At 36.4% G+C, this 26,823-nt stretch overlaps 1 protein-coding gene across 2 annotated transcripts in view; it reads left to right on the top strand.

Moving 5' to 3' along the window:
- GALNT1 (polypeptide N-acetylgalactosaminyltransferase 1) overlaps nucleotides 1–26,823 on the top strand; it is an 88,840-nt gene that overhangs the window by 18,698 nt on the left and 43,319 nt on the right. Inside the window, exons 2-3 of one of the 2 annotated variants that reach the window (XM_062569642.1) lie at nucleotides 4,717–4,894; nucleotides 21,014–21,242. In XM_062569642.1, coding sequence (XP_062425626.1) covers nucleotides 21,104–21,242 — 139 coding nt within the window. In that variant the 5' untranslated portion in view covers nucleotides 4,717–4,894; nucleotides 21,014–21,103. The remainder of the gene's footprint in view (nucleotides 1–4,716; nucleotides 4,895–21,013; nucleotides 21,243–26,823) is intronic. The other variant, XM_062569643.1, reaches the window with a different exon arrangement.

Raw genomic sequence — 26,823 nt, 5'->3', positions numbered from 1 at the left:
CAGGTGTCAGCCTAATCAGAATAACTGCTAGCTTGGCAATTTTTTGTCAGTTTGGGGAAGATAGTATGTTAACAGTATGCATGTTAAACCTGTTAAGTGTGTTTGTGATTTTGTTGACTTTATAAATGATGCCAATGATTTTTTTTTCCTGAAAAATTGCATACAGTAAAACTTTTTATTGTCTCAGTTAAGAAAGATCTATTCAACTGATTGTTTCCCTTCCTACCTTTCTGTAAAAAGTGAAGCCATGGGGAGTTATGGAATAAAGCCATGTTTATTTTTGTAGGTGTTGCTGGTCAGTCAAGACCAATACATAGAATATAGTGTTCTCAGTGTTCTAAATGTGTTTTCTCTCGAGTTTTGTGGCAGGCTAATATTATTTTCTCTCCTAATCTTGCTTGTCTGTTCACTCTCTTGCCCTAATAGTTTCTGACCATGCAGGGTCATTTTGCTGGACTGACCCAGTAGAAAAATAAATTGACAAAATAGTATAGTTGGTTATCTGCGTTCTGGAGGCTGGATGATTTCTTTCTTTTTTTTTTCCCCCACTCTTTCTTTTTTTCTTTTGTGAGTGAGTAAACAAATTGATTGTAAAGACTGGGAAGGTAACACAATTTAAAATCGTACAGTCATTCCATATTATAGTTAAGAAGAGGTGAAAACCGTAAGTGGGATAAGGAATGTGTCAAATGAGAATAGATATTTCACTGTGTGCAAGTGACTGCACATAAGTTGTTTTAATTATTGTAATTAAATGTGAAAGAAGGATGCTCTCTGAATCTCTGTTCAATACAGACACTTGAATATGAGAGAATTATTTTTGCAGTCCACGAACATTGTGACTCCTATGGGTGGGTTTGGCCAATGTATTGGAGTGGCTGGCTAAAATTTGTTTAGATTTAAATAAAATCTCTGAGTATTGGATTCCAATGAAGTATGGCTTTTTTGTTCTCTAAAATACCTTTCTGGACTGTCAAATGCCACTCTAGAGTGGGTGCCCTAGCCTTTTTGCCTTTTGTCCTGGCCTTGTGCATGTGATGACAGAACATTTGGCTCTTGGTAAGAGCTGCCTCTATTTACTGAGTTGTCTTGTCTCTTTGATTTTCATTTTATATACACTCTTATTCATATGGATGTTGTTTTAAATAATGGATTTTAATCCTTGCTTCCAACTCTTAATGATCACCCAAAAATTAAAAATGAAGATGTCACTCAAAATTTCCAGCAGTGTAAAACGGGATAGTAAATGATCAGCAAGGAAGAGCTCTGCCTACAATTATCCTTATCTAATTTTCATTTTATAAAATATTTGGATTTGATGCAGAGCCTTTTAAGCATAAGCTGCTTGGATGCAGTTTTCCCTAAATTCCAAAATTCTGGCTCCCCAAATTCTGCTTCAAGTCTGTAGACTATTTGTATGGACAATAGGAAACCTTCACAGTTTGAACTGTGTAACATAGTAAGGATCATTGAAAACTGGTGCTCGCTGGTAACCTTAGTTTAAGTACTCACAACTCCTATTTTGACAGGAGGACTGTTAAATTAAAATACTGAAACTTTTAAAGCCCTTATTATTGCAACAGATACTTTTTCCTTTTTGTTCGCATGTGTGGTTTGTTATTGATGTGCATGTCTTCCAACCCACCTGTCTGTCTACATCAGCAGTGCCTAAAGGCTGCAAATATTTTCTGGGTAACTTGTATTTTACCTCAAGGAAATGAAGAGTGCAGTGCAGCTTTTTCACCTTGGTTTCCCTTTGCCTGTTTCTGGATTAAAAATATTTCTTGAGTCTGCATTATTAGAAAATCATCTGCTAGTTCTGTACATTTGTTGTACCTTAATTTTTGTTCTTGACAGGATTAAATGGAAAAATTTAGAGTAGAAACATATTTAAAAGATGTAGTTATCTATAAGACAGTACTCTCTGAGCATGCAAATTTTCAAGCCTTACTTTGAAGATCAGAAACACAGTCAAACCAATCGAACTTCCTCTCCAACAGGAAGCTTGTGGACTGGGGGAAAGCCACATGTGATACGCTTACAGAGCAAACTAAGGAAACATGGCCTAGATAAAAGCTGTTTTAGGATGTGTGTAAAATGACTAGGGTAGCAGTAGCCAGAGTGTTATTTTTCAGTAGTTCACTTTCAGAAAAGAGGAGAATATTATATGGGATTTTTGTTTCAACTTACTGTTCTTGTTGATGAACTGAATAATGGATGATTGAGACAACAGGAATTTGGGAATAATTGAATGTACATATGAAGTCCAGGTGGCAATTCAAAAGAATCTTGACCATTAGAAAGATGGCCTGCAAGAATAAATAAGGTTTAGTAGAATAAATAAAGTGCATTTTGTTTAGATAGAAATAACCTAAAAATACAAGTTGGAAACAACTGCTAGATAGACCCCCCCTCAAAAGTCAAGGACTTTTGCAGACTCAAGTAGTAGATTACAAATTAAATGAGTTAACAAAGCCATCCTTTTCAAAAAGAAAAGGTGTATATATCAGTGTGGATAAGCAGTGGCATAATCTGGAGGTTATCTACAGCTGAGCCTTCTGGTCTGGTCTGTTTTGTTAAGGTTCAAGTGCTGTATTGCTTTTGGCTATTGTACTTTAACAAAGATGTAGGTGCAGTTAATTTGCTGCAGGAGGGCAATAGTAATGACTGGAGGTTTAGAAAAGATTATATTTGCCAGAAGAATGATTAAATTGGTATATTGGTATTCTCTCTCTCTTTTTTTTTTTTTTTTTTTTTTTTTTTTGGGGGGGGGGTAACCAAAAGAAAATGTCAAGGGAGAAGATGAGGCCTTTAAACATGTAGAAGTTTGCCACAAAAAAGGGAACGTCTGCATGTGATAGATATGCCTTCCTTACTAATGGCAGCATGGACCATTCTTTGTGTTCTGCTTTCATGTTGTTCTTGTTCGCTTTTTTGCCCTTTTTTTCTTTAGTTATTGATGAATTGATACAGGGCAGCAGTGAACAAAGAGCATATCTACTTAGGGTTCTTCGAAGAAATGCATTTATTAGCAGAATCACTGAAGGATGGATATTCCTGTAAACAGTTAAATGGATCAGATGAACTTGAGTTAAAGCTTTTTGACCACACAGAAGAAAACCTGGTCTCAGCTTTGCCAGCAGCTTATCCAGTAGTGAGCAGCAGATCACTTCTTTTCCCAGTTTCCCCATCTGTAAAAATGAATCATCTTTTCCACATCTGTAAGGCACTGGAATCTTTTCTTTTTGAGGAAGTGTTGTGAAAAAACCTAATTTAACATGAGCAACACTGATTTGTGTGTTGCATGTTATAATATGTAGAACCTAGTCAGATGTTTCAAAAGTCTGCATTTGTTTAACTGTTCTGAAGGCTGTGAATAACTTGATTTAGAAAAAATAATAATTGGGTCTCTTTGGAATTATGTCATGATCTCCTAACACTTGACTGCTACCTTTCTAATTGTTGTGTGATTGATGTTAGGTCTTTTGCTGTGTGTACCTTGGATCATCTTGTATGTCCTTATTCTTCTGGCTCTTTGAAACTTCTGTATTTGCTCAGATTTTTTGAAAATGGTATTACTTTTGAGAGATCCGTAGCCAGTTCTTTAGTACTTGAGTAATCTATTGTCAAATTCAGAGCAAATATGAGTTGAAGCACTTGCCTTTTCTGTTTTATGACATGAAAAAAATTAAGACACTGTCAAATATTATACTTATCTCTGTACTGAGGCAGGTAAAGTAGTAATTTGTTTTGGAATAAGCAGCTGATGTGCCTTTTCTTCGACTGCCAATCTTAGCTTTCCTTACAATGTATTTCCTGCATACTGTCAAGTTACTGTAGATGTGAACATCTTTATTTTTTCCTCTTTTGTTGTATGTTGTCTTTCATTTAGACAAGCAATTTTGAAAGCCATCAGTTTAAACAGGTAGAGCAGTAAACTTGTATAATTTAGTAGGCTAATATATAATATGGCAAACTGAGTGAAGGGAGAGATTTGAATGAATTGTTTCATTAAGTATTGCTAAAATTTTAAAGGTAACCCTTGGAAAGGCTTAGAAATAATTTTTCAAGTGTCACTGTTTTGTTAAAGTTAAAAAAAATAATAATTCTTAAATCGTAGGTGTTACTAAATTAATAGACTTTTTACAAAAGCTATCATTATAAATACTGTTGTTTAAATTGTAGGCAAGAGGTGAAAGATTTTTTTTTAAAAAAAAAAAACACTCTACATCTGTAAACTAGAATGTATATAGAAAAAATCAGAAAAAAGAATGATCTTCTCCAGAGCTGTTCATGTGAATATGAGCTGTAGAGAAGCTGTTTTCTAGCTTTATGTAGAACAATGTTTGTTTTGCTAAGTGTTCCTGATTGGATGGAGGGCGACATACATAGAACTCAAAAACAGATAACTGCTTATTTAGGAGGACAGACAGTCTTCCTACTCAAATCATGTAATTGGAAAGGCTACAAAATTTTGATAGCTGTTGTTCCACCTCTCCTTTTTAGTCTGCATATGTTGTTTTCCTCAAAGGCTCAGTTCACTGCCTCTTTTTAGCAGCAGTCTTTTGGCTTCCACCAAAAAAAAAAAAAAAAAAAAAAGGGGGGGGGGATTTTGAAGTCCTAAATGGTTGGGAAACTCTCCTTCCCTTCCCCTTTCACTTCAGCCACTGCCAGAATTGAATTTGAAACTTATTTGAATTTCTGTTCTTCTTCTAGGACAGCCTTAAGACCTTGTGGATGGAAAACATCTCCTTTTGCTTCTGTGTTCATGTCAGAATGGCCTAGGCCAATCCATTGCTTTATGGATTCTATCAGAGGTGCTCTACAGCAATGCAGTGGGATCTTACCACCAGTGTTTGTGGACCATCCAGATGGCTGTAAACGTACAGAGAAGGTTAGTAGAAAATACAACCCAGGAATTTTTGGTCCTTTGGTCAGGTCTGTCTGTGCTGGATGTATCTTAGAGTAAAGGAAGCACTTAAAGACTACATATATGCTAATGCATTGCCATTGCATATTCCACATTTCTTTGTTCTTTCCAGGCCCTGGTAGCCCAAGGCTGTGGTCCGCAGCCATTAAAGAGGTGTCCCTCAGAATTTCTTTGACAAATTAGGCTTGTGCTAATATTCAATTACTGCACTTCTCTCCTGGTAGTTTAAAGTACAATGTCCAAGTGAATAAGGCACCCCATTTTTAGCTCTTCCAATCTTACCTTTGTGCTTTCAATACAATGATTTCTTGAGAGGAGAGATCTAGGCCAAAGCATGGAAACATACTTTTCTGTGGGTAGCAGAACAGAAGTCTGCTTCCCCCCCACCTTTGTTTTACTGTAGTAAGCACAGTTCCCTTAAGGCATCCTACTTGGGCAAAAGATAACATATTAAAGTACAACTGGAGTTATAATTGTACTCATTGGCAGCCTAATGCAATGTTTGATAACTTGGTTCTTGTCAAACTTGCTCTCTGTGTGCATCTCCCACTTAATACTGATTTATTATTTATTTTAAAGTTTGGTTGAAATAAGGCAGAGAACCCGAGTTTAAAGGGACAGACAGATGATGATGTGGTAACACAAGTCTGTTTCCTTTGGTGTAAAACAGTAACCAGTTCACTTGTATTTACTGGGTCAAATGATGTGTCCTCTAATTGATGTCCTCAGTATTGACATTTTGTGCACATTTATTTCACCTTAGGTTTGCAACAACAACAAAATTAACGCCTTTCATAAAATAAATCAGTGAAAACTAATCTTAAAGAATTCATTGGCACTAACTTTGAAATTCAGGTTAGTTGAGGGGGAAAAGGAGAAAGGCCTGTTTCAGCTCTAAGTTGATCCCTTTTCAGTCAGTTTCAAAACATTTTAATTCAACACATGCTGTTATATTCAGTGTTGAAAAAGGATATCTTGAACAGGCATCAGTTTAGAAGGAGGAGGGGAAATTCATCTAAAATGACTTCTCACTGTTAAATAATTTTTTTTTTTTCCTTGAGTAAAAACTTTGGACTGAAAAACTTGCTCTGCTTTTTGATTTCTAAATTTGAATACATTTGTAGTTCTAATCAGTTTACTGATTTGATCATCATCATAGCTTATGGCCTCTCAAACTTTAGCTCCTCTTAAATTTCTTTTCTTGTAGCCCAGCCACCTGTTTTGTGCTTGTTGGTCTGCATGGTGAATTTAATCAGGCAACTGATATAAGTGGAAATAAGTGGTTTTGCAGGGAGACTCAATGAATGTCTTAATGGACAAAGTTTCAGCAACAATGCCATTTTAAGGAGAAACAGTCCTCTCCTATAATCTTCCAGACATTCTTTGGTCCACATTGGGGATTTGGCTGAAAAGTAGCACAATTCTTAGTTATTTTTCAGTTTTATCAGCGCCCAGATCTAGTTTGTTGTGTTGCTGCATAAATTTTTCTTGGTAAAACTGAAATGAGAGAGAGGGAGGAGTAGCAGCTACTTATGGAGTAGCATTGATGAATCTCTAACAGTGATCTAACCTTTTGGTAGGGTTTATCAAGCATGTCCATTCTCTTACTGAAAGAGTTTTGGTATCTTCAGGGGAGCAGAAGAAATCTTTTGGATTAATTACTGAAATTTTAAATGAATTGGAGCATAGAATTTTAAGAGTCTTTAGAAGATATTTGATTTCATTTAAATTACAATTTTTAAGTGGTTATACTACTCAAGTGCTGCACTTTCCAATTACATATAGCTGAATTTGCAAAACAGTTTCATCATCTTTCTTTTTTTTAATGCTTTCTAAAGCATTAACTTATGGTGATCTGTTTTGCTCTTGGCTGGTAGTCGGGTATAAGTTTTGAATTGGGAAAAAGCTTAAGTTACTAACAACCTCGTACCTTCAAAAATGAAGTGCCAAATTAAATATGTTAACCAACTTTTATAAAGTGCCTGACAGATTTTGGAGAAAAAATAGCAAAGTAATAAGCAACTGAATATTTGAAGAAACTTAGGTAATTTAGTGAAGTCTAATACTTCTCTGCCGTACCTAATGGTCTAGTGATTATTTTCTTTGTGAAACTATGCAGAAACTTGTTAGCATCAATCTCATAGCTAATTGGAAAAACACAATGCATTCATTCAAATATAATCTCGCTGCCTTAAATAATTGCAGATAAAACTCTTTAGATTTCTCTGGACTGCTGCACAGTGCAACAAACAGCAAATTCTAAACTTTAATTACTTTTTTCTCTGTACTGATGCAGTGCCTATATCTTGATAAAAGTATTTAGTTTAAACTTGAAAAACCTTTTTTGTATTAGGATGAAAGCTTGTAAGTCAAGCTGTTTGGAATCACTGGCTGTAAGAAAGTAGTCTTGAAATCTGACACATGAGAATCTGCCATTCTAAGCCTGGAGACTGAGAAGAAAGACCCATCAACATCTGAAAAAAGCTTATTACAAAATGATGAAAATGTAGTATTTTCCTGTGGGGAAAAAAGGCTGATAAAATACTTCTCATGATTTAAGTCAAAATTAAATTTTTGCAAAGTCTTATTGATACTGTTTTTTCCTGTCACTTTCTTTCACAGAGGAGCTCAAAATTTGAGGTCTTTGTTATTGTTCAAAAAAGTACAAATTTTTGAAGCTGTTGGCAAAATGGAATTGCTATTTTCTGCAGAACTCACCTTATGTGGTGAGGACTTGAGTGTGGACTCAAGTGTGGACTTGAATGCCAATTTTTAAGTTTTTAATGAAATGAAAGTTGGAAAGACTGCTCAGGTAATCTGTTTAACCTTTAGATTTCCTACACAAATGCTATGATGACAGTGATTTGATAGGGCTACTTAAGAGCTTTAATTTTATATCCACCTCTTTATATAGACTTTTTTCTTCTTTTGTTTATTTTTCATCAATAATGGTATGTTTTCTGTCATAGTATATCCAAACTGCAGAAGAATATTCATTTTTACAAACTATCAAAAGCATATATATATATATATATATATATATATAGTAATATATATATATATGTATATTACTATAGTGAATGTAAGGAGACTTAAAATATTACTGTAGTATTGGAGATAAATCTAAGAAGAGTCCTCAATGTAGTCAGCATTTAGTTTGTCTGGAAATACTGGCAAATGGGGTTTTGGTTTCTAAACGATTTCTTTCTAAGGATATCTAATATGTCTGTGTTTGAGGAGGGAGTGTGTGGGGGGGAAGGCAAAGCTGTTCGCGATGAACTTCATAGACTGGATTTTTTTCTTTTCTTTTCTTTTTTTTTTAGTAGTCTCAGTATTCCACAATTAAAAGTTGTTTGATTTGACTGGCTGGCCATATGTTGTTTTTTTTCTTTGCCATTAACCTTCTGCCAATCTTTCATTGCTCTTCTGGTTTTTCTTGCCTAGTGAATTTCTTTTTCATGAACTATGGTGAAATTCCACACTTAGGGTGACTACTAGTGTAAAACCTATTTAATTTATTTGCATTAGAGCTAGTAAATGTAGTAGGAAATGAGTAGGAAACTGACTTTGGATAACTTTAATGACCATGTCCCTATGGTCAATCATAATATCTATGCTAGATTCATCATTTATAATTGTTTAGTTATCCCTTATAGGAAGACATATTCAGTGGATAGGTGAATATTGTGTGTTTAACTTTTTTTTTTTTTAATCGTATGAGCTGTGTATTTCTCAGACAAGTGGAGTCTTAACTTTGTGTGTTTTTGTTAAATCAGCTTGATTCTGGCAGCAGCAGAAGACCACCTTTCCCTCCTGGCTGTGCTTTCTTTGTTTTCTTTGTGCTTTTTGGTTTGGTAGCATCTTAGGAGATACAAGAATGATGGGGAAGGTGAGTTTGTGTGCTTGCATGGAACATAAGTGGTCAGATCTGCTACCTGCCTGATAGTTAAGGAGAGTTTACTTGCTTGAATAGAGAGGAGAAAAAATGCAATGAAAAAGAAGGGGAGTGCATACTTTGGTATGAATGTCCTAAAACTTAAAACTAGGCTTTGTAGCAGTTCAGATTGGACAGTAACTTAGGCATAACAATGTACGAACTTCTGCAGCTCACCTAAAATCTGAATTCCAGAGTTAAAGCTCTGGTCCTCTAGAAATACTAGTTCCAGGGCTAAGATGACCAGGGTGTTATGGGGACAAAGAAAGTGTCTGGGACTCTAGTTTGGGACAAAAGCCATCTCTGTATCAAGCTGTGCTTGTAAACTGTTCAATCAACTTCTCCTTTTCTCTTCTTTTCTTGTCCAGACTTTACAAAGGGCTCTAAATTCTAAAGGATTTCCAGGATTCTTCTTCATTAGTCTGCTTATTTTGTTTTTCATGTGGTAGTTTGTTTCTTCATGTTAACCTACTCAAAGTAGAACTCCAAAATACAAAGTTTAGAAATGGACTTTCCATGGAAAAATTCATGACTCCTTGAAGAAGATTTTGTAGGTTTTTTTTTTTTTTTTTTTTATGTATATATACCACATGTAATTCTCTTTGGGTTGCCAATGGAAACTAAGAACTTAAGCTTGAGATATAGCATGCTTTCTGATTGATTATTTGTTGCCAGAGATCTCTGGGAAGGAAGAATTAAAAAAAAAAAAAAAAAAAAAAAAAAACCTCTAAAGCAAATGCTATAAATGGGGAAAGGGAGAGTTAGAAATGGAGAAGGATTACAAATTTTTATAGGAGATATTCCAGCTATGTCATTTTTATCAATAATGATCTATATATTTGTGAATAAAATGTCTTTTATTTCATAATCAAATAATTTTTAGTTACTGTGGAAAGGCTGTAAACTTTATTTTTTATTGTCTTCTGCATTACTGTTAGGGATGGAAAGCAATTGATCTTAACTTTATGATTATTTTTTCTTTTTAAGAAAATCTAACACAATATTTTAAATAGTTGTCTCCCTTATTTTGGCAACTTACGTTTCCCTTATTATTTCAATCCTGATGTTTGGTCATATGTATTATTCTATTCAGTACTTCTAAACTTGGTATCTGCTAGGCAGAATCCATCCAGTTTTCTAGGACGAACACCTATGACCCCAGTGTGTAACACTTATTTTTCTTTACCTGTGTTGTTTTCAAAGCTGCTTTTATTTTAGAACACCTACTTGTTTGGAACATTTTCCACATACATTGAATGTAGAGAAATAATGCTCTTAATTTTTTATACGATTTTGTTTCTCAATTTCCTTGTGGTAATGAGTCAGTAGCCTTCATTCATATTTTTTATTTCTTTAAGTTCCCCTTCTGAATTATTAATCTACAGTAGAAGGCTATCAGGATTAGAGGTTTCTACTGTTCCTCGTGTAAGGACAGTTGGTGCTAATTAGCTGACTCTACTTTTCATCCAAATTATCTTAGGCATTAATGATACATCCTTAATGATAACTATTTTTCTATGTCTTCTGCTATCTTTACAATGTTTGAATTAATGAACAATTTTATTCCACTGTAGCTTTTCTTTTGATACATATCTAAAGAAAAAAGCTGCTTTATGCAGTTAGGGTATTTTAAAACATTTGAGAGTTAGCTTGCAAGATTTAACGACATCTAATAACATATGAGGGAAGTTTCAAGAATGTCTTCTAAATCATTCTTTTGATCCCTTGATTTTTAGCTCATAGTCTGCTTAGTTCTTTGACAGTCTTTTTAAAAATGTATAACTAGCTGGGTGACAGTGAGTCCTCTTGCCTGTCCTCCAAGTAGTGAAAGAGTTCTTGTTGGATCTTACGATTCTTTAATATTGACACCTGAGTTGCTAGTTTTAGATTTCTTCCCTTTTAACTTGAATCTTAATACTAGGATATGGAGTAAGTTTGAACCCACTTTGTCTGTGGCTCTCCATGATTTCAATAGGAATCGCTGTTTCTCCCCTCGAACAGTTCAAAAGCAAACATCACCCAATGTTTGTAACTGTTGACATGTGGTGACTGAAGAAAGTATCGACTGCAGAAAATTCTATTGGGTATTTGATACATCACAGCTAGTGAGGATAACGTTTATTTTAGTCCAGTCTCAGAAAGCTGGTAAAAAGTGGGTTTACAGTTTGACATTTTAGTGTAGAATTTAGTGTAGAAAAAAAAAAAAAAAAAAAAAAAAAAAAAGTAAATTTTGATTTTTGCACACTGTGCAAAAATGTGGTAAGAGAAAATAGAAAACAAGAATATTGAGAATGTGGAACAGCTGCTAGAGTTTTTTTTTTTTTTTTTACAGTCATAGTCTAATCTAGTGCCTATGATTGCTTGAAGAAGGTTGCCATCTCCATAGTAAATGTCAGGTTTTTTTCAGCAGAAATTTTAACTTTAAAAGGAGTCATATCAGGTAGTCAGTGTGACTTATAGCTCATCTTGCCCTTGTCAGATGATTTAAAATAGTCTCTTCTGCATGTGTGGCTTGACTTCTTGATAATTAGAATCTCTTCACTGCTTGTCTGCATTTGGTGTTGGTGAGCATACTTTTTGAGAGGCCAGTTGATGCTGCTTTTAGCTAGAAGTCTTTGGTGCTCTTTTACCACATGTCACAAACTTGTGGATATATGATGTGGAGGTGTTTACAGGTTTTTGTTGCAGACAGCAAATGGTGAGTGTACTGATATACTAATAACCTCTTCTCTACCATTGTGAAACTGTCCCTTTGAAAGATAAATTTGGGATAATTCAGCTTTTTTTGTTGCTTAAAAGAATCAAGGTGGTTTGCATTTACCTCTGAGGGAGAAGTTAAAATTACTTAGTTTTAAAAACTGTACATCTTTTGAGTAATGGTGAGCTTGCAGCACATGTCATGACAGAATTCATTTCCTTGAGAAATGGAGGATCAACACCTGGAACTGTGTTGATCTGGCTTGGATTTTTCTTTCCTAATCCTCGAGTGCTGGAATAGGAAGACCAGCTAACACAGCTCTGCAGAGATTTCCTAAAGGCTGGGGTCAGCTTGCAGCTCTGAGATTCTGGTCAGGAGGAGGAGGGGTCGTTCCTGTACTGAAAAAGCTACCTGCTGGGTCACCGTTTGTGAATCTTTCAAAAAACAGCATAAGGCTCAAACAAGTTATACTGATGCATTTTTGGACAGTAACTATTGTATGTTCAGAGTTTGTTTGTGAGCTTTGTGCGGTGCTACTGCCAACATCAGAATTGTTGCGCTGCTGTTGAGAGCAAAAGCTTCTCACTCTTGAAGTTCTGGTTGCCTCGCTGCTGCCCGCACGGCGCTCTGCTGAGGATGCTGCCCGTGTTCTCTAGCCAGCCCTTACCCGAAGGAGTGGAGCGCCTGTGTGAAGCCACTGTGGCTCTGAAGAGGAATGTTTTTTTTTTAGTCAGCATCTGAGGTGCTGGCAGCCCAGTCTTGGATTGTGATGATTTCAGGGGAAAAAACACCTATCTAAAGGCTTATGAATGCCCTTTCCGAATGGGATGCCATATCCTGTCAGGCCAGGCTGTATCAACTGTTCAGCTGGAGAAGGAAGAGATCTGAGTATCGGTGGCTTGAATTTACTTGTCAGTACTGTAATAGCCAATAACTGAAAGCCTATGTAAAAAAAGTACTGGTATTAGCTTCAAGGAACTATATATATCTGTGTTCATTTTGTTATATGCTGGTAATTAAATTCAACTAACAGTGTACTCCCAGTGTTTGAAGCAGTAATTTTCAAATATTTGTAAGTTGGTGGTGGGGTTTTGGTCCAGGTTTGGCATATTAAGTAGCGTATACTAATTGGTCACTGGGCATAATAGAAATACATTTTAAATCATGGTTTAGGAGAGAATGGAAACATCTGAAGGGTGCCTGAATAAATCTGTATTTTTCAGTTGATTTCCCTTCAAACTTGAGCAGACAGAAGGTTGTTTTAGTCATTGGAAAGCTACTTTCTCAGTAGTCCTTGTACTTTAATTCTATTCTTCACTATTATTTAAATAATGCTGAGTAGGAGGAGAACCAGAAAGGAGTGTGTAGTAGTGGGAACTGCTTGGAAGCATTAACCAAATGCTTGGTTGATTTCTAGACCAAACTTTGAGAAATTTTAATCAAGATGGTACATACTCAGTATAAACTCAAATTGAGAAACTAAATATTCCAAATCTGTGAAGTACTCCAATTTGCAAAACTAAAAACCTTTTTTTCAGTAGTTTTCAGTTGTTAAATAATTGTAGTTAAGATGTTTTTGAATCCTCTAAGGTATGAAAATAGCCACTTCTTTTAAATTAATTCTCTTATAGTAATTGAAAATAGAGAACTTGGTTTTGAAAGCTTTTCTCTTCAGTTTTTCTCTTCAGTTTATGCAACTATGTTTCTGTAGAAGTATTTAGAACCATAAAAGTTTGAAAGTGTGAAGACTTATTTAAAAGAATAAATGACAAGAATGACAAGAATCGTATGCATGGTTCAAGTGCCCAGTGACATAATTCCGTGCCATTATAAACTAGTTGCTGGGATGGTAGGTGGAGCCTGTGGTTGCTCTTCAGTTCTTGACAGCTCTTTTCTGTGATGAGGCAGACCTTCATCTCCACAGAGCTTTTACTTCTATGTATGTATTTGTGTTCCAACTTATTTTTAAGAAAGCTGATATGAACTAATAATTTCTGTCTTTGTGTAAGTTCATTCTCAGGTTTCTAAGTGTAATCAGTTACTCTTACATTTCTGTTTTTATTTTTTCATTCAAGCCCAGCCAGTTTTAGAAACTGTTTCACAAGTAAGCAGAAATAATTGGTACTTTTTTTCAAAAAGTCAATTAAAAAACCTCGCTTTTGAATTGAAAATTCCCGTCTGATGAACTAAGTGTGTAGTACTTCCATGCAGAGCAAGAAGAATATAAATTGAGTTTTACATTGGTGTATATTTCTCAGAGATTTTTATCAAGAGTAGGTTTGCACTTAATGAGTCCCTTGCTTACTGCCCAGACTGATATGATCTGTTTTCTCTCATCACTTTTTTTGAAACTGACCGTTGGTGAATTGTACTAAACTGACTCATACTAAGTGTTTCAAGATCCAACATGCAACTGGAGCCTAATGAGTAGTAAGTAGTGTGATCTCTGGGCAGAAGGCAGTTCTGTCATCTTTGATTTCTTTAATATCTTTTTATCTGCTGAATTTTATCAGCTGTAATTGTGTTTTTTGTGCAGTAGACCCTTTCTTTAAACAGAGCAATCTTCCACAAGATGGACTGATTCAAATAGATAATTTTTAGATTTGCTCTTATAGAGTTGAAACTACATTGTGCTATTTATGCTCTAAATGGGCTGATGAACTGTTTATAATGAACTCTGTTCATTATAAATTCTATAAATTCTGTTTATAATGAACTTTGAAACCTAATACTAACAACTAGAAAATGGACCAGTAAAAAGAAAGCAAGCACATCAATATAGTTGCAGAAGTAATTCTGAAACCTGAGTGTAGTGTTAGCATCATTTCGATTTCCAGATACAGACACTCAACTGGGTAGTCCTCATTAATAGTTCAGATATATGGAGTTTTAGACAATGTCCATACTGATAAAATGCATTGGGTTCAGCTTTTAAATATTTGATCAAAAAATTGTATATAAATTTAATGTATGTTAACTAGAATATGCCAGTCTCTTCTGCCTTTTTACTAAATACATCAAGAAGCTGAAAAATCCATTTTGTGGATGCTGGTTTAATTTGACACCACTGACTTAAAAACAGTAAATGTTATGCCCTATTTTTGATGAGCTCTGACTTTGTCTCAATATCCTTCTAATCATATCTGAAAATTCAAAAAACAATTTTTTCTTAAATTTATGTAGTCCATCTGACTCAGTGTACAGCATGGATACCATAATAATTTTAGATTAAGCACTGGTAGCAGGTCTGTTTCTTAAAACTTCAAAAAGGAAGGCAAAACAGATTGCAAGTTTGCAGACTGACAAGGTAACTTTAAATGATGATAATGATTCAAAATATGTTACAGCGACTGAAAAGGAATTTTGGATTTAGATCAAATTTGTATCTGCCTAGGTATACATGTAGTGCAGGATCCTGATCTAGCTCAAAAAATGCAATGCAGCCCTTTTTCAAGTCTCAGTTATAAATACTTGTGTTTAAGACTGATTAGTAGTGTAAACAAAGGTGAACTTGGTTCACCTCAAAATACCTCAAAATGACTCTGAACAGAGTTTAACTTCTGTTTTTTAACTGGTGGTATGGGAAGCTGAAATCCCTTTTTTGTACTTGCTGGGAAGTATATGACCAAAAATTGGATAGGTGGGGAAGTGAAACAATGCTCTTATATAAGAGCCTTAATGTTAAAGCTCATCTTTCCCTTTAGTATCAAGTGTATTCAGTACTTTTCTCAGGGGAGGGAGAAGGGGAGAGGAGTCATACTTTGACTTTCAAAGGTAACAGGACTTTGTTATGCATTTTTCCTCTTTTCAATTTGTTCTTGGTAAGTTAGAGCCTCCATTCCTACTCTTTTCAAGGTACTTTTAATCTTCCATTTACTTCTGCGGTGTAAAGGTTTTGACATATTATCCAGTGTTTTGAAGGGAGAAAAAATACTTGCAAAAACCTTTTGTTTGTTATATTACTTAGCAGCAAATGCAGTTATTAAACCTATACATCTGGGAATTATTGCTGTGGTTACAGGATTTGTTCAAATTGTTTAAGCCTGGATTTTTTTTTTTTTTTTTTTTTTTTTGACAAAAGGAGTGATTCTGACTTACTCCTGCCAATTACCGCTTTCATGTCTTTTCCCTTCTTTGTGCTAATGCAAATGTTGTGTAGACTTCATAGTGAACCCAATTGGTTAAACAATTGTATTTAAAATAGCCTTTTTTTCTTGATTGTGTTTGATAGATGTTCCTTAATCTAGTTTGTCACCTAACAGCACAAATTTTTCCACTAGCCACATCTGAAATGTTATGTCCAGTTTTGACACCCCTCTTTCTCCTCCCTGCTCCAGATTACAAAAAAGCTGTCCATAAACTAGAGGTTCAAGCAGAAGCCACTGAGATGGCCAGCGCTTGGAGCACATGTCTAAGTGTGCTGAGGAGAGGCTGAAAGAAGAGGGCTTGCTTAGTCTTGAAGAGATGGTTTTGGGAGGGCTTAATAATAATCTCTTAGTTATTGGAAGACTGCTGAGAAGATGGAGCCTGGCTCTTTACTGAGGTTCATGGCAGGAGAATAAGAGTGATCATAAACAAAAACAAGGGAAGCTCTACCTTGACCTAAAGGAGAAAAAAAAATCACAAGATCAGTCAAATACAGAACAGGTTGCACAGGGAGGCTGTGGACTCCATCAGAAGGAGTTTTCATGCCCTTACTGCAAAAAGTCCTAAGTAACCTTGTTAAAAGCATAGCATAATTTGGGTTGGAAGGAGTGACTGGAGGTTATCTTGTGCAACCTTCTGCTTGAAGTAGGTCCAGTGGGATCAGGTGTCTGTCTCCTCCCTTCTGTGAATAAGGTTTCCCTTGTATCTAATCTGAATGCGGCAATTGTCTCTTGTTTCAAGAAGACTTTGCTCTGTTTTCTCTACGTTGGCCTGTTTAGAGGTTGTAAAAGTCTACAACTACCTAACATATGTCTTTAGCAATCTGTACTGACAGCTGAACCAACCTAGTTCTCTGAACCATTTCCTGTGTATTGTATTTCAGACTGCAAGCAATCTTTGTGGCCCTCTGCTAAACTTACTGCGATGTCAGTACCTATCTTGTATTGAATATTGGGGTACCCAGAATGGACATGCTGCTCAGCTGTGATCTCATGCCAAAGAGACTGGAGGAGTCACTTCCCTAACCTGCTGGCTACGTTGTTGTTAATATAGCCCTAGTTTGCTGTTGACCTTCTTTGCTCTGAGGACACACTACTGATTTGTGTTGAAGTTTTGGTTTATCAGGACCCAAAGGTCTTGTTCTACATTATTTCTTGGCACTCAGACTATATGGATGATCAGGTTATCCCATGCCAGGTGCCAGACTTTGCACTTCCTTTTATTGAACTTCATTAGGTTTCTGTCTGCCTGTTTCTCCAGCTGCTGGAAGTCCCTTGAAATGGCTACCTGTGGCCATTCCAGAGTACCCTGCCTGAGTATCAGCAGCACACTTCATCCCCAGTTTGTTGTCACAAGCAATCTTGTTGAGGGTGCATGCTGTTCCATCACCCAGTGTCTTGGTAAAGACACTAACCAGTATCAGCCCTGTTACTGATCCCTGAAGGACACCACTAACAAATGACTGTTAGCTGGGATTTGTACAACTGATCAGACCCTCTGGAGGCTAATGGTTCAGCCACCTGGTTGTCCATGTCTCCAGGCCACATCTCACTTAGCTCCTACAAAGAGACTGTGGGAAACTATCACAGTCCCTATTAAAATCAAGGTAAACATCACTCATTGCTCTTCCTTTGTCCTCCAAACTGGTCATCTCCTTAAAGCAAGCTGCTGGATTATTCATGTGCATGGGCATGATGTGCCCTTGGTGAATCCATGCTGTCTGTTACCAGTTGCCTTTTGTTCTTTGTTTTCCAGATGTAGTTTGCAGGTTTTGTTTCATAATCTGGCCAGGGATATAGTAAGACTGACCAGCAGATGGTTTTCCAGATTCTCCTTATTCTTCTTGATGACTACTTTTTGCTGGTCATGAGACACCTCTTCTAATCATTGTCACCAGGCCTGCTGCCCCAGGCTGAGCAGTGGACATAACTTCCTTAGCCTTCCTTGCCTGCTAGTGTACTTACAGAAACCCTTGTTATTGTACTTCTTGTTCCTAACTAGCTTCAATTCCAGGATTCCCTGAGTACCTCCCTGCAGACTCAGAATATGTTTCTATATTCCTTCAAGGTAGACCTGTCTCTACCTTTTGTGGGTTTCTCTTTGCATTCGAACTTAGTTTGTTGTCCATCTGTCCTGGCCTTCTGCTATGTTTGCTCAAATTCCTATGCGTTTGAGTGGGCTGTTAATGCACTTCGAAGAAGTTGTCGCTGAAGATCAGTCAGCTCTCCTGGGCTTTTTTTTTTTTGTTTCCTAAAGGATCGTTCAAGTGTATTCTGAAGGAGCCAAAATCTGCTCTCCTGAAGTTCAGGTTTGTAACAGCCTGCTCAGTTTTCCTGGATCCTAAACTCCACAGTCTTTTGGTTGTTGCAGCCAAGGCTGCTCTTGACCTTCACCTCCTCAGTGAATTCTTTCTTTTTTGAGTAGCAAGTCAAGCAGATCAACTGCCTCATCAGTTGCTCTGCTTGGCTTATCAGCAGTTATTGAGGTGGTTACAACCCCCATGAGTACTAGACTCTTTGATCATGGGGTTTCCTGCAGTTGTCTAAAGAATGCTTCATCTACTTTTTTCTTTTTGATCAGGTGGTCCATAGCTGATGCCTGCCACAATCTATCCTCTAATCCTTGTCTGGCTCACCACCCATTCCAAGGAAGAGCTCTAGGCATTTCAGTCACTCCTCTACATAGTGCAACCCTTTCTCTTTGTCATTCAAGCCTGTGTTTCCTGCAGAGCCTATATCCATAAGTTGTCACACTCCAGTCATATAAGCTGTTTTATCACATAGCTGCAGAGCTATTACCTCACTGGGATTACAGATATGTGCAGACTTGTAATTCCTCTTACTTTTTTGCCATGTTGCATGTGTTTGTGTTGTACAGGCACTTGAGAAGTGCCTCAGTAATGCTGCTTTTACAAAGTACAAGCGTCTCCCCAGGATGCTACCTGCCTCACTTTGTCAGGCAAGTCCTGCCCAGTAATACTTATTCCTCAAAGTGGATGGTCTTGGAAGCCTCACTATGCCCTTCCAGTATGCAATGACTTAAATGTTGGACTTTCTGAATTAGAGGTGAGGGCTTCTCATTTAATAACTTCAGAATAGACTTGCAGCACTGGCAGTGTACTGTGGCAAGATACTCCACTGTGTAAGTGTGTTTTGTGAGGTGTGTCGTCCCTTTGTTTTTTACCCTCTTGCTGCTAAATTCACTTAATTGCTAGTACTTGTATTGGAAAAAACAGTCAACAATTGTCTTCTCTTCACCTTCTCACGCAGCTTTTGATTTTATAGAATTATCACCAGTTTTATGTTATCTCCTTACCAGCCCTGAAAAATGCTACTCATTTCACTTAACTTGTAACAAAGCTGTTCCTCATCATCATCCCTACTAATTTGTCCTTTCTAATCATTTTGCATTCTTTCTGAAATGGCAGGCCTGGAAGTTTTATAAAGTTGTCTAGTGCTACTCCACGATTCCGAGCTTAGGGCCCATCTTTGTGCATATAAAGCTAGAATGTTTTTCTTAACATATATCGCTTAATGTTTTGTTGTGGATAATTTCATTTGTTATTTTATCATCAAGTTACTGAAGACCTAGAGAAGTATCTGTAATTATGTTAAATTGTCATCTTTGTGTAAATGAGTTAAGTCTGGTCAACCAAAACTGTGTAGTTGCAAATTAAGATTATCCCAAGCAAGACTTTCTTGGCATTTGATGCATACCTGTGCAGGAAGTGGAAGGATATGCGCTCTCCTGCTCTTGCAGAAGTGAAAGATTAGAAGCTCCTAGATGGCTGTGCCATCCAATCCAATACCATTTGCACTGGGATGAGTGGAAACATATCTGTCTGTGGAGCATGAGAGAGGAGGAAATAAGTCATATTTAGAAAGGTGATAATCAGGTACTTTCCCCCAAGAGGCAAATAAAAGTAGGAAGTAAATCATGATTAAGAAATAGAAAAGGAAGAGTAGTCTTAATATACAGGTTTTTTTGGTGAAGTTGCTGCATGATCACGTCTCATGATTATAAGTTCTCCTTTCCAAAAGTACTTAAGTTTAGAGTCAAAGTACATGTAAGATTCTCTGTGTGTGTGTGTGTGTATTTTAAGTTTATACTATTACAAATTTAGAGTATCTATAATTCTGGTTTTATCTAGCGAGTTATTCCCATTGGGAAATACTTTAGGAGGATGTTGTGTTGAATAATTCTTACCGTAAAGAAACTTCTTTGCTAATAGGAAACAGAAGAAATGACACATAAGGGAAGTTGTGTGTGGTAGAAATATTTCCTAGACAAATTGTAACTTTATTCATTTTACGTGCGGTAGCAGTTAGCCAGAATTCTTTACAGCTAAGCTGTATAACATGAACTGTGTAATGCACAAAGCAGCAGTGTGGCGGGGGGAGGGCCTCTTGATTAAATTATATATAAATATACATATACACATATATATATGTATAATATACGCATACACATATATATGTATAATATACGCATACACATATATATGTATAATATACACACATACACACACATGATATTTTTGTTAGTGTAAGTGAACAAGTCCAAAGCTGGTCTTTACTCCCCCCCCCCCACACACACACATAATTTTTTTTATCAGTGGTGGAAAACAGCAATGTTTGTAACAAAATTTGCTTTTGAGTAGGACAAAATGGGATTTTAAAAACTGAATTTCTGAAGTTTGAATTCGTACTTGTTGAAAAAGACACAGATGTTTACTCTGTAGTCAAATATTAAATGATTAAATTAATTCCAAGTGTCAATTTATTAGGTGAAGTTTTGAGGTTCTGAATGTCTAGTAAATGATCGTGGTGGCATGTGATTACTTGCTTTGCTCTATTTACTATTCTGTTTTACCAAAATGGATACTTATTTGGGTTTGCTGAGAGCAAAGCATTTGCCCGTATGACTAAAGTTTAATATGCTATTGGACTTTATGTAAATAAGTTTTTTGTAGACTACTATTATTAGTGATGGTCACAGAAGGTCAATCTGTACAGCATGGGGTAAGTATGAGGAATATCAGTCAGTTGAATTTGCTGAGCTCAGACGTGAGTGTTCCTGGTTAAGTTGTTCCAAATTGTTTAATATAGTAACGGACTGAAGTGTTGCTTCCTTGGTTGACCCTGTTCTTTTAATCTCACAGGCATGCATAGAACATTCACTTAGATACATACAGGCTTGTCATAATTAAATTACCTTTAGAACATAATTAAAATTACTACTCTTAGCTTCTATCCTCTGGTAACCTTTTTGTGACCTTTTTTTTTTTTTCTTTTTTCCTCTCCAGGTATAGAACGTGGTCTCTCAAACTGGATTAAAGCAATCGGTTGCTATTTTTATTTATACTTTTTAATTTTTGTATTTGATTTAAAGTGCCATGAGAAAATTTGCATATTGCAAGGTGGTCCTTGCCACCTCATTGGTTTGGGTCCTTCTGGATATGTTTCTATTGCTTTACTTCAGTGAGTGCAACAAATGTGATGAGAAAAAAGAACGAGGCCTGCCTGCTGGAGATGGTAAGTTTTCTGCCTGGTAATCTTTAAATTATGCTTATTTAAAATTACACTTCTTTTAAACGCTTGATTTTTGCCACAATGTTACAAATGCTGAAGTAGTCGCGTATTGCAAAACTTCCAATGCTTCTTTGAAGCACTATGGAATTCAAGCGCATTCCCTCTCAGATACATGCTGTAGATTCAGATGCTCATTTAAGATGTAAGGTTTTAAGCATGTGTATGAAAAATAATAAAAATTGTGCAATAAGCAGTTCAGGAACGTAAGCTAACATTAACATAATGTAATGGTAGTGGTAACAAACAAACAAGAATAAACTAAGTCAAAATTTGACCAGTGAATATAACCAAGAAAGACAGCAATTTTATCACCAAACAAATGTTGGAATGAAAATGAATCTATCACAATAACTAGAATAAAAACAGATATAAAGATGAAAAATCCTGTTTTTAAGTGATATCTGTGCTATTCAATGGTAAAGCTCTTCAGATAAGTTACTCTGTTCTGTTACTATTATCCTACTTCTCAAAGAGGATGACATTCAGGCTTGAATGCCAGTTCCATTCATCTTACCAACTTTGTTTTAGGGCAGTCACCCTATGTGGGAGAAAAGGTGGACTCTAGGAGAGGTCACCTCTGCTCTGTCTCAGGGTAGGCACTCCCAACTGTGGGCAGCAGCCACCTCTGTGACATTTGTGAAACATACCTAAGTTTGTGGTATGGTTCTTCTTTCGCTGGCAGGGTTCAAGAATGTTGTAAAGTATAAAGCTTGTGTAGGTTCAGTAAAGGTGTGGCTGTATGTTTCACTGTAGCTACTGGAAACTCATGCAGTGAGGCATGAGTTAAGTCTGGTCAGCCAACTGTGCTCAGGATTATTTATACTTTCTATTAGAAAATCTTCTTCAACTGTTGACATCTGGTATGGATCATTTTGACTTCATTGTGAAACTTTCTGAAGTGCTTCAAAAGTAATGCTCCTCTTCTACAGAATAACATTAGGGAGATGTTTAGGAAGTGTTCTTTTTTTTTTTTTTTCCCTTGCCCATGGTCAAAATGGGTTTCCACAGAGACCAGTACTGTATAGGAATCTGGTAATGCAACACTTAGTACATCTGAAATGTTGTTTTCACAACTGCTGGCAAAGATTTTGTACAGAGGTTCTAGCACACTGGCTTTGCAGAAGGAGCTTCAATTTTCAGTTGCGTATCTCTTATTTTTTGGACCTTTCTTAAGGTAAATGGAAATGACTAGAAGATGAATTAGGGTTATGTAGAAAGCATGTTCTTTATAGGACCTTACTCTCTTCTTTCAGAAGTTGAGAAAATTTCTTCAGAATAGAAACAAAGACAGCTAGTATTGTGGTTTTCAGGAACTGATCTACTTTTTGTATTCCTCTCAAAGTTCTTATGGGGTACTAAGCAGATAACTTATGCCAGGCTTTTTCCAGAACTGTCTTTTACTGTTAACCAACAGCAGTTAGATTTGTTTATATTGATTTATTTATAAGTATGTATCTCAGACTTGGTTTGATTAAATAAATGTTGAAACTTCAAATGGCTTTACACATGAAGTCATTGGGAGTTTATACATATATACACATACATATATATATATATATAATGACAATATAAGTTTTGCAAAATATTTCAAACCAAGTAGTAAAATAAGTTGACTTGTTTGAGGTGAAACTTTTATATAACAACTGATTTGTCACATCTGAGGAAGCTTAGGATTTCGTGTTCAGAGCTAGGTTTGGACAGTGTGTGCCAACTGAAATGCTGAGAAGCCAAAGAACTTTTTCTGTTTATAAAGTATGTTTCTTAGAATGTATTGAAAGGGGGAAAATACGCAATTTTTAAAGATTCGTTTTATGACTTTCCCTATCTCACGTTAGTTTCAGTAGTTGAGTATGGCCTTCATTCCAGCCTTTCCCTGAGGGAAAGGCTGGAATGAAGGCCATACTCAACTTTGTGTTAAAAGCTGCCTTTTGTATTTTTCCTCTTCTTTCTCCCTCACCCCCCCCAAATATTGTATATAATAGCCTTGTGCATATTACACACTGTTCTGTACGTTTTTCTTGATTTTTTTTTTTTTGATGTTGCTTTCCAGGATATGCAGAAATGTCTACTGGAAACAACAGTTGTAGTTGGTATTTTGCTGCTTCCATTTAACCTAATTGCATACCTATCTTGCATATTCTTACTTTTTCAGTAGTTTATTGACTTAGAGTCTGGTGGATTTATTCCCACTACAATGCCTAGAATCAATAGTATTGAGGCTATCTTTTGTGGTGTTTTTAGCAAAATCTGCTTTTTAGCTTCATTTTCTTCTATTCATTTCCATAATTGAGCAACTTCTTGTGATTCGGTGTAACTTTTGTACTAATATAAATTCCATAGTTTCTTGAATTTATACGCTTTTGCTGCCTGTGTTGCTCCAGTACATAGTCCCTATTTGCAATTTGTGTAAGCACTCCATAGCATGTAATAAATCTACTCAATATATAAATTAATTTATTTTAGGAGTAAGTAAGCCTATTTTAAGCTGTGCTTACCTAGTTGTAAAAATTAATCTTTAAATATTTCAGTAGGAGCAAATGATGTTAAGGAAAATTTTGGCCAGTTTACACTTTCATAAAGGATGTTCTCTCTATGTTTCAAACATAGAACACGGAGGGAGAGGCTTTTGCAGAATGACAATAAGAGCCATTCTCTACGTTGTCTTTGAGAGAAATCTTTCCTTCCGGTACTGATGGCATAAAATATCAGTACTCTAAATTATGAGCTTCAGTTGCAGCCTGATGTTGATGGTAGGTATACCATCACTACATTTTCAAATTATTCAAATAAAGGTCTATAAAGGAATGTGATTGTATTTCTTCTTAAATAACAGCACAGTTGTTGCTTAATGAGTGAGCTGTTTTGAACAACAGCTGGATTGTGGCTGACTAGTGAGAGGGCTGTACCTGCCTGCTTTTGCATAGTCTGCTGGAGGCGGAGGAAGCTTGAGAAAGCAGTTTCAGCATTGTTGAGGGGTAGTTGTGTGCTCTGGGATGACATTGAGGTTTAGGAAGTTCTGGGATGGTTGCAGGAACTGCCTAGAATTAATTTTAAGAGGAGCAGGATTTGGGAATTTCCCTCGGGAATTTGCAGAGAACTGGGAAATACTGAAGATGAAGGAAAAAGGGAAAGGTTATGGGGAACCGTAATATGGCTTGAAAAATGGTCATTGTATGATGATACTACAGGGAAGAATATGATGGACTGGAGTAATGCAGAATGACTTAGCTATAGGTTAAGGCTTTTCCCATGCCATCTGTCATGGCTGAAGACAGCAGCAACTTCAAGAGATTGCCTGGCTATGGTTCTGTGTGTTTGGGAAAGTGAGATCATAAGTGATTCATGCTGGGATCAGCTCAGCTACAGAAGGAGTGGAGGGAGTCTGTGCTTGTCTTGGCTGCTCCTGCTGCTCTTTCTTCCCTGCAACCATGGGAGCAATCAGTAAAGGGGAGGGAGGTCCAAGGAAAGCTCTCTCCAGGGCTCAGCTCTCAGCAATTGTCTCATACCTTCTGACCCACCCAGCAGAGCTGGATGGTACACACTCCTTGCCCAGCTATTACAGTTGTTTATGCCCCCCTGAGGGTAGCTAGTCACAAGCTGTTCTTCCTATTGAAATTTTTCCTGGGTGATGGTTCCTTTTTGCAGCTAATGGTTGTTGCTGTTGCAAATTTTGATTGGTTCATCAGATTCACAAAGAGTAATGGTTGATGATAGAAGGTTGTTGCTGTAAGTGTAAGGTTTGTAAAAGTGGAAAAGAAAGAGCGAACCTTTTGAAGCCTCATTCATGTTTTACAGTAGTTTTTCCAAACCTATAATTCAGATAACTTATTGTGAAGTACTGTTTTTTGTACAGATGGGGATTTGGCAATTTAGACTTCGTAGATAGGATAAAACTTACCGATAAATGTAAACAAGTGCTAGACTCAAAGGGTTCAAGCCATTTTCTAACACACACACACACACACACACACACACACACACACACAAAAAAAAAAAAAAGGCGATGGGGGGGAACTGGTTCTTATCCAGGCCAGGAAAGGCCTGGATAGTACTGCAGTTTTGCTAATGAAGACCTTCTACATAACTGTCTTACCTCTGTAAGAATCTCGTGCCTCAGCTCTAAAATCTTGAGTTCAGTGAAAACCTAATTAGCCTTTCCCTACCCCAGGTTATAGGCTCCTTAAACTTATGAATGCAAAGAAACTTTCAGCTTTGGCACTTGATATAGTTACTAAAAACAACTTCTCAGCTAATCCTTTTTGGCTTTTTTCTCCTCCACATGGTGCATTCCACTTATGTCGTGATTAGAACCTATACAAAAAAGCGTTTTCTTCTTTCAGACTAAAGATTGATATCACAGTCCTGTGATAGCTCAGCTGTTTACTATTTACACTCTTTTCTTGGGGTGATAACAGAATTTTAACCAAGACTAGTCATTTTTGTAAAGCACCAATCAAGAAATCTTGCAATCAGGGTTTCTGTTCTGAATTTGAATTTGATAAAGATGGAACCTGTGATTCTGAATCTCAGGATTCTGAATATTTTCATCCACTTAAAAATCCCAAGAGGAAAGGTAAGCAGATTCAAGAGACAGGACTGTGATTTAATTCTTGAAAATAGGAGCTTTTCACACCTTATCTCCCATAAATCAGCCTTATTCCACTGAGGCTGAGCTGTGCATAGGAGATGAAACTTTTCTTAAAAAAAGTTTCTTGTCAAAATGGCTTTCATGTAATTGCTGTTTGGTCAGTTCAGGCTGACTGAACTTGGTGTTCTGGTTAGTTTACCATTATTGTGGCACCTACATACATACCAAGGAAGTGTATTTTTTTTTTTTTTTTTTAAAAAAAAAAAAAAAAGCTTTAAGCTGTCTCAGGTTTTGAAATACCTGTTTTTGATCAGGCACATTCTCTAGTGAAAGGGAATTTGTCTATATACCATAGACATAAAGAGTTCTTGTTTGTTTGTTTGTTTTTTTATGAAGATCTATAAAAGATCATGACCTCCTAAAAATTAATATTTTACTGATAAAAATGAGGAGAAATGACTAGAAAAACATTACTAGATTTTCTGTTGGATGAAGAGATGATTAAGTCATTCATTCAGCTCCAAAACTTGTAGCTGTGCATTGAAACGCCTATTTGCCAGAAGTATATCATAAGTAGCATGTTTGTAATTATTCCTTCAAAGGAGGGGGAAAAAAAAAACCACCACTTTTTTTCATAGTTCATTGACCAGAAGGGCACTGCTCTTTGAATTCTTAGCATATGTGCGTTGGTCATTTAGGAAGACTGGTTGGTCTCTATGCACATGAAAACTAAATGTTTTTGTGTGAAAACAGATTATGGAGAATGCAGAAACTTGAGACAAGATAGTTAACCCTTCTTGGAAAGTCATCTCTATGCTTGCATGCCAAACTTGCCTGTCTTTGCATCTACTGAGTTCTGTAAAATATATGTGAATATTTTTCTGTGGATGGGTTTTTCTGCAAGAGATGGGAGGGAGTACCTCATTTAGCTTAACG

This window comes from Rhea pennata, chromosome 2 (genome assembly GCF_028389875.1).
Source record: "Rhea pennata isolate bPtePen1 chromosome 2, bPtePen1.pri, whole genome shotgun sequence".
NCBI classification, from domain to species: Eukaryota; Metazoa; Chordata; class Aves; order Rheiformes; family Rheidae; genus Rhea; species Rhea pennata.
The sequence above is the reverse complement of the archived record's forward strand: the minus strand, read 5'-3'. Positions and strand labels throughout refer to the sequence as shown.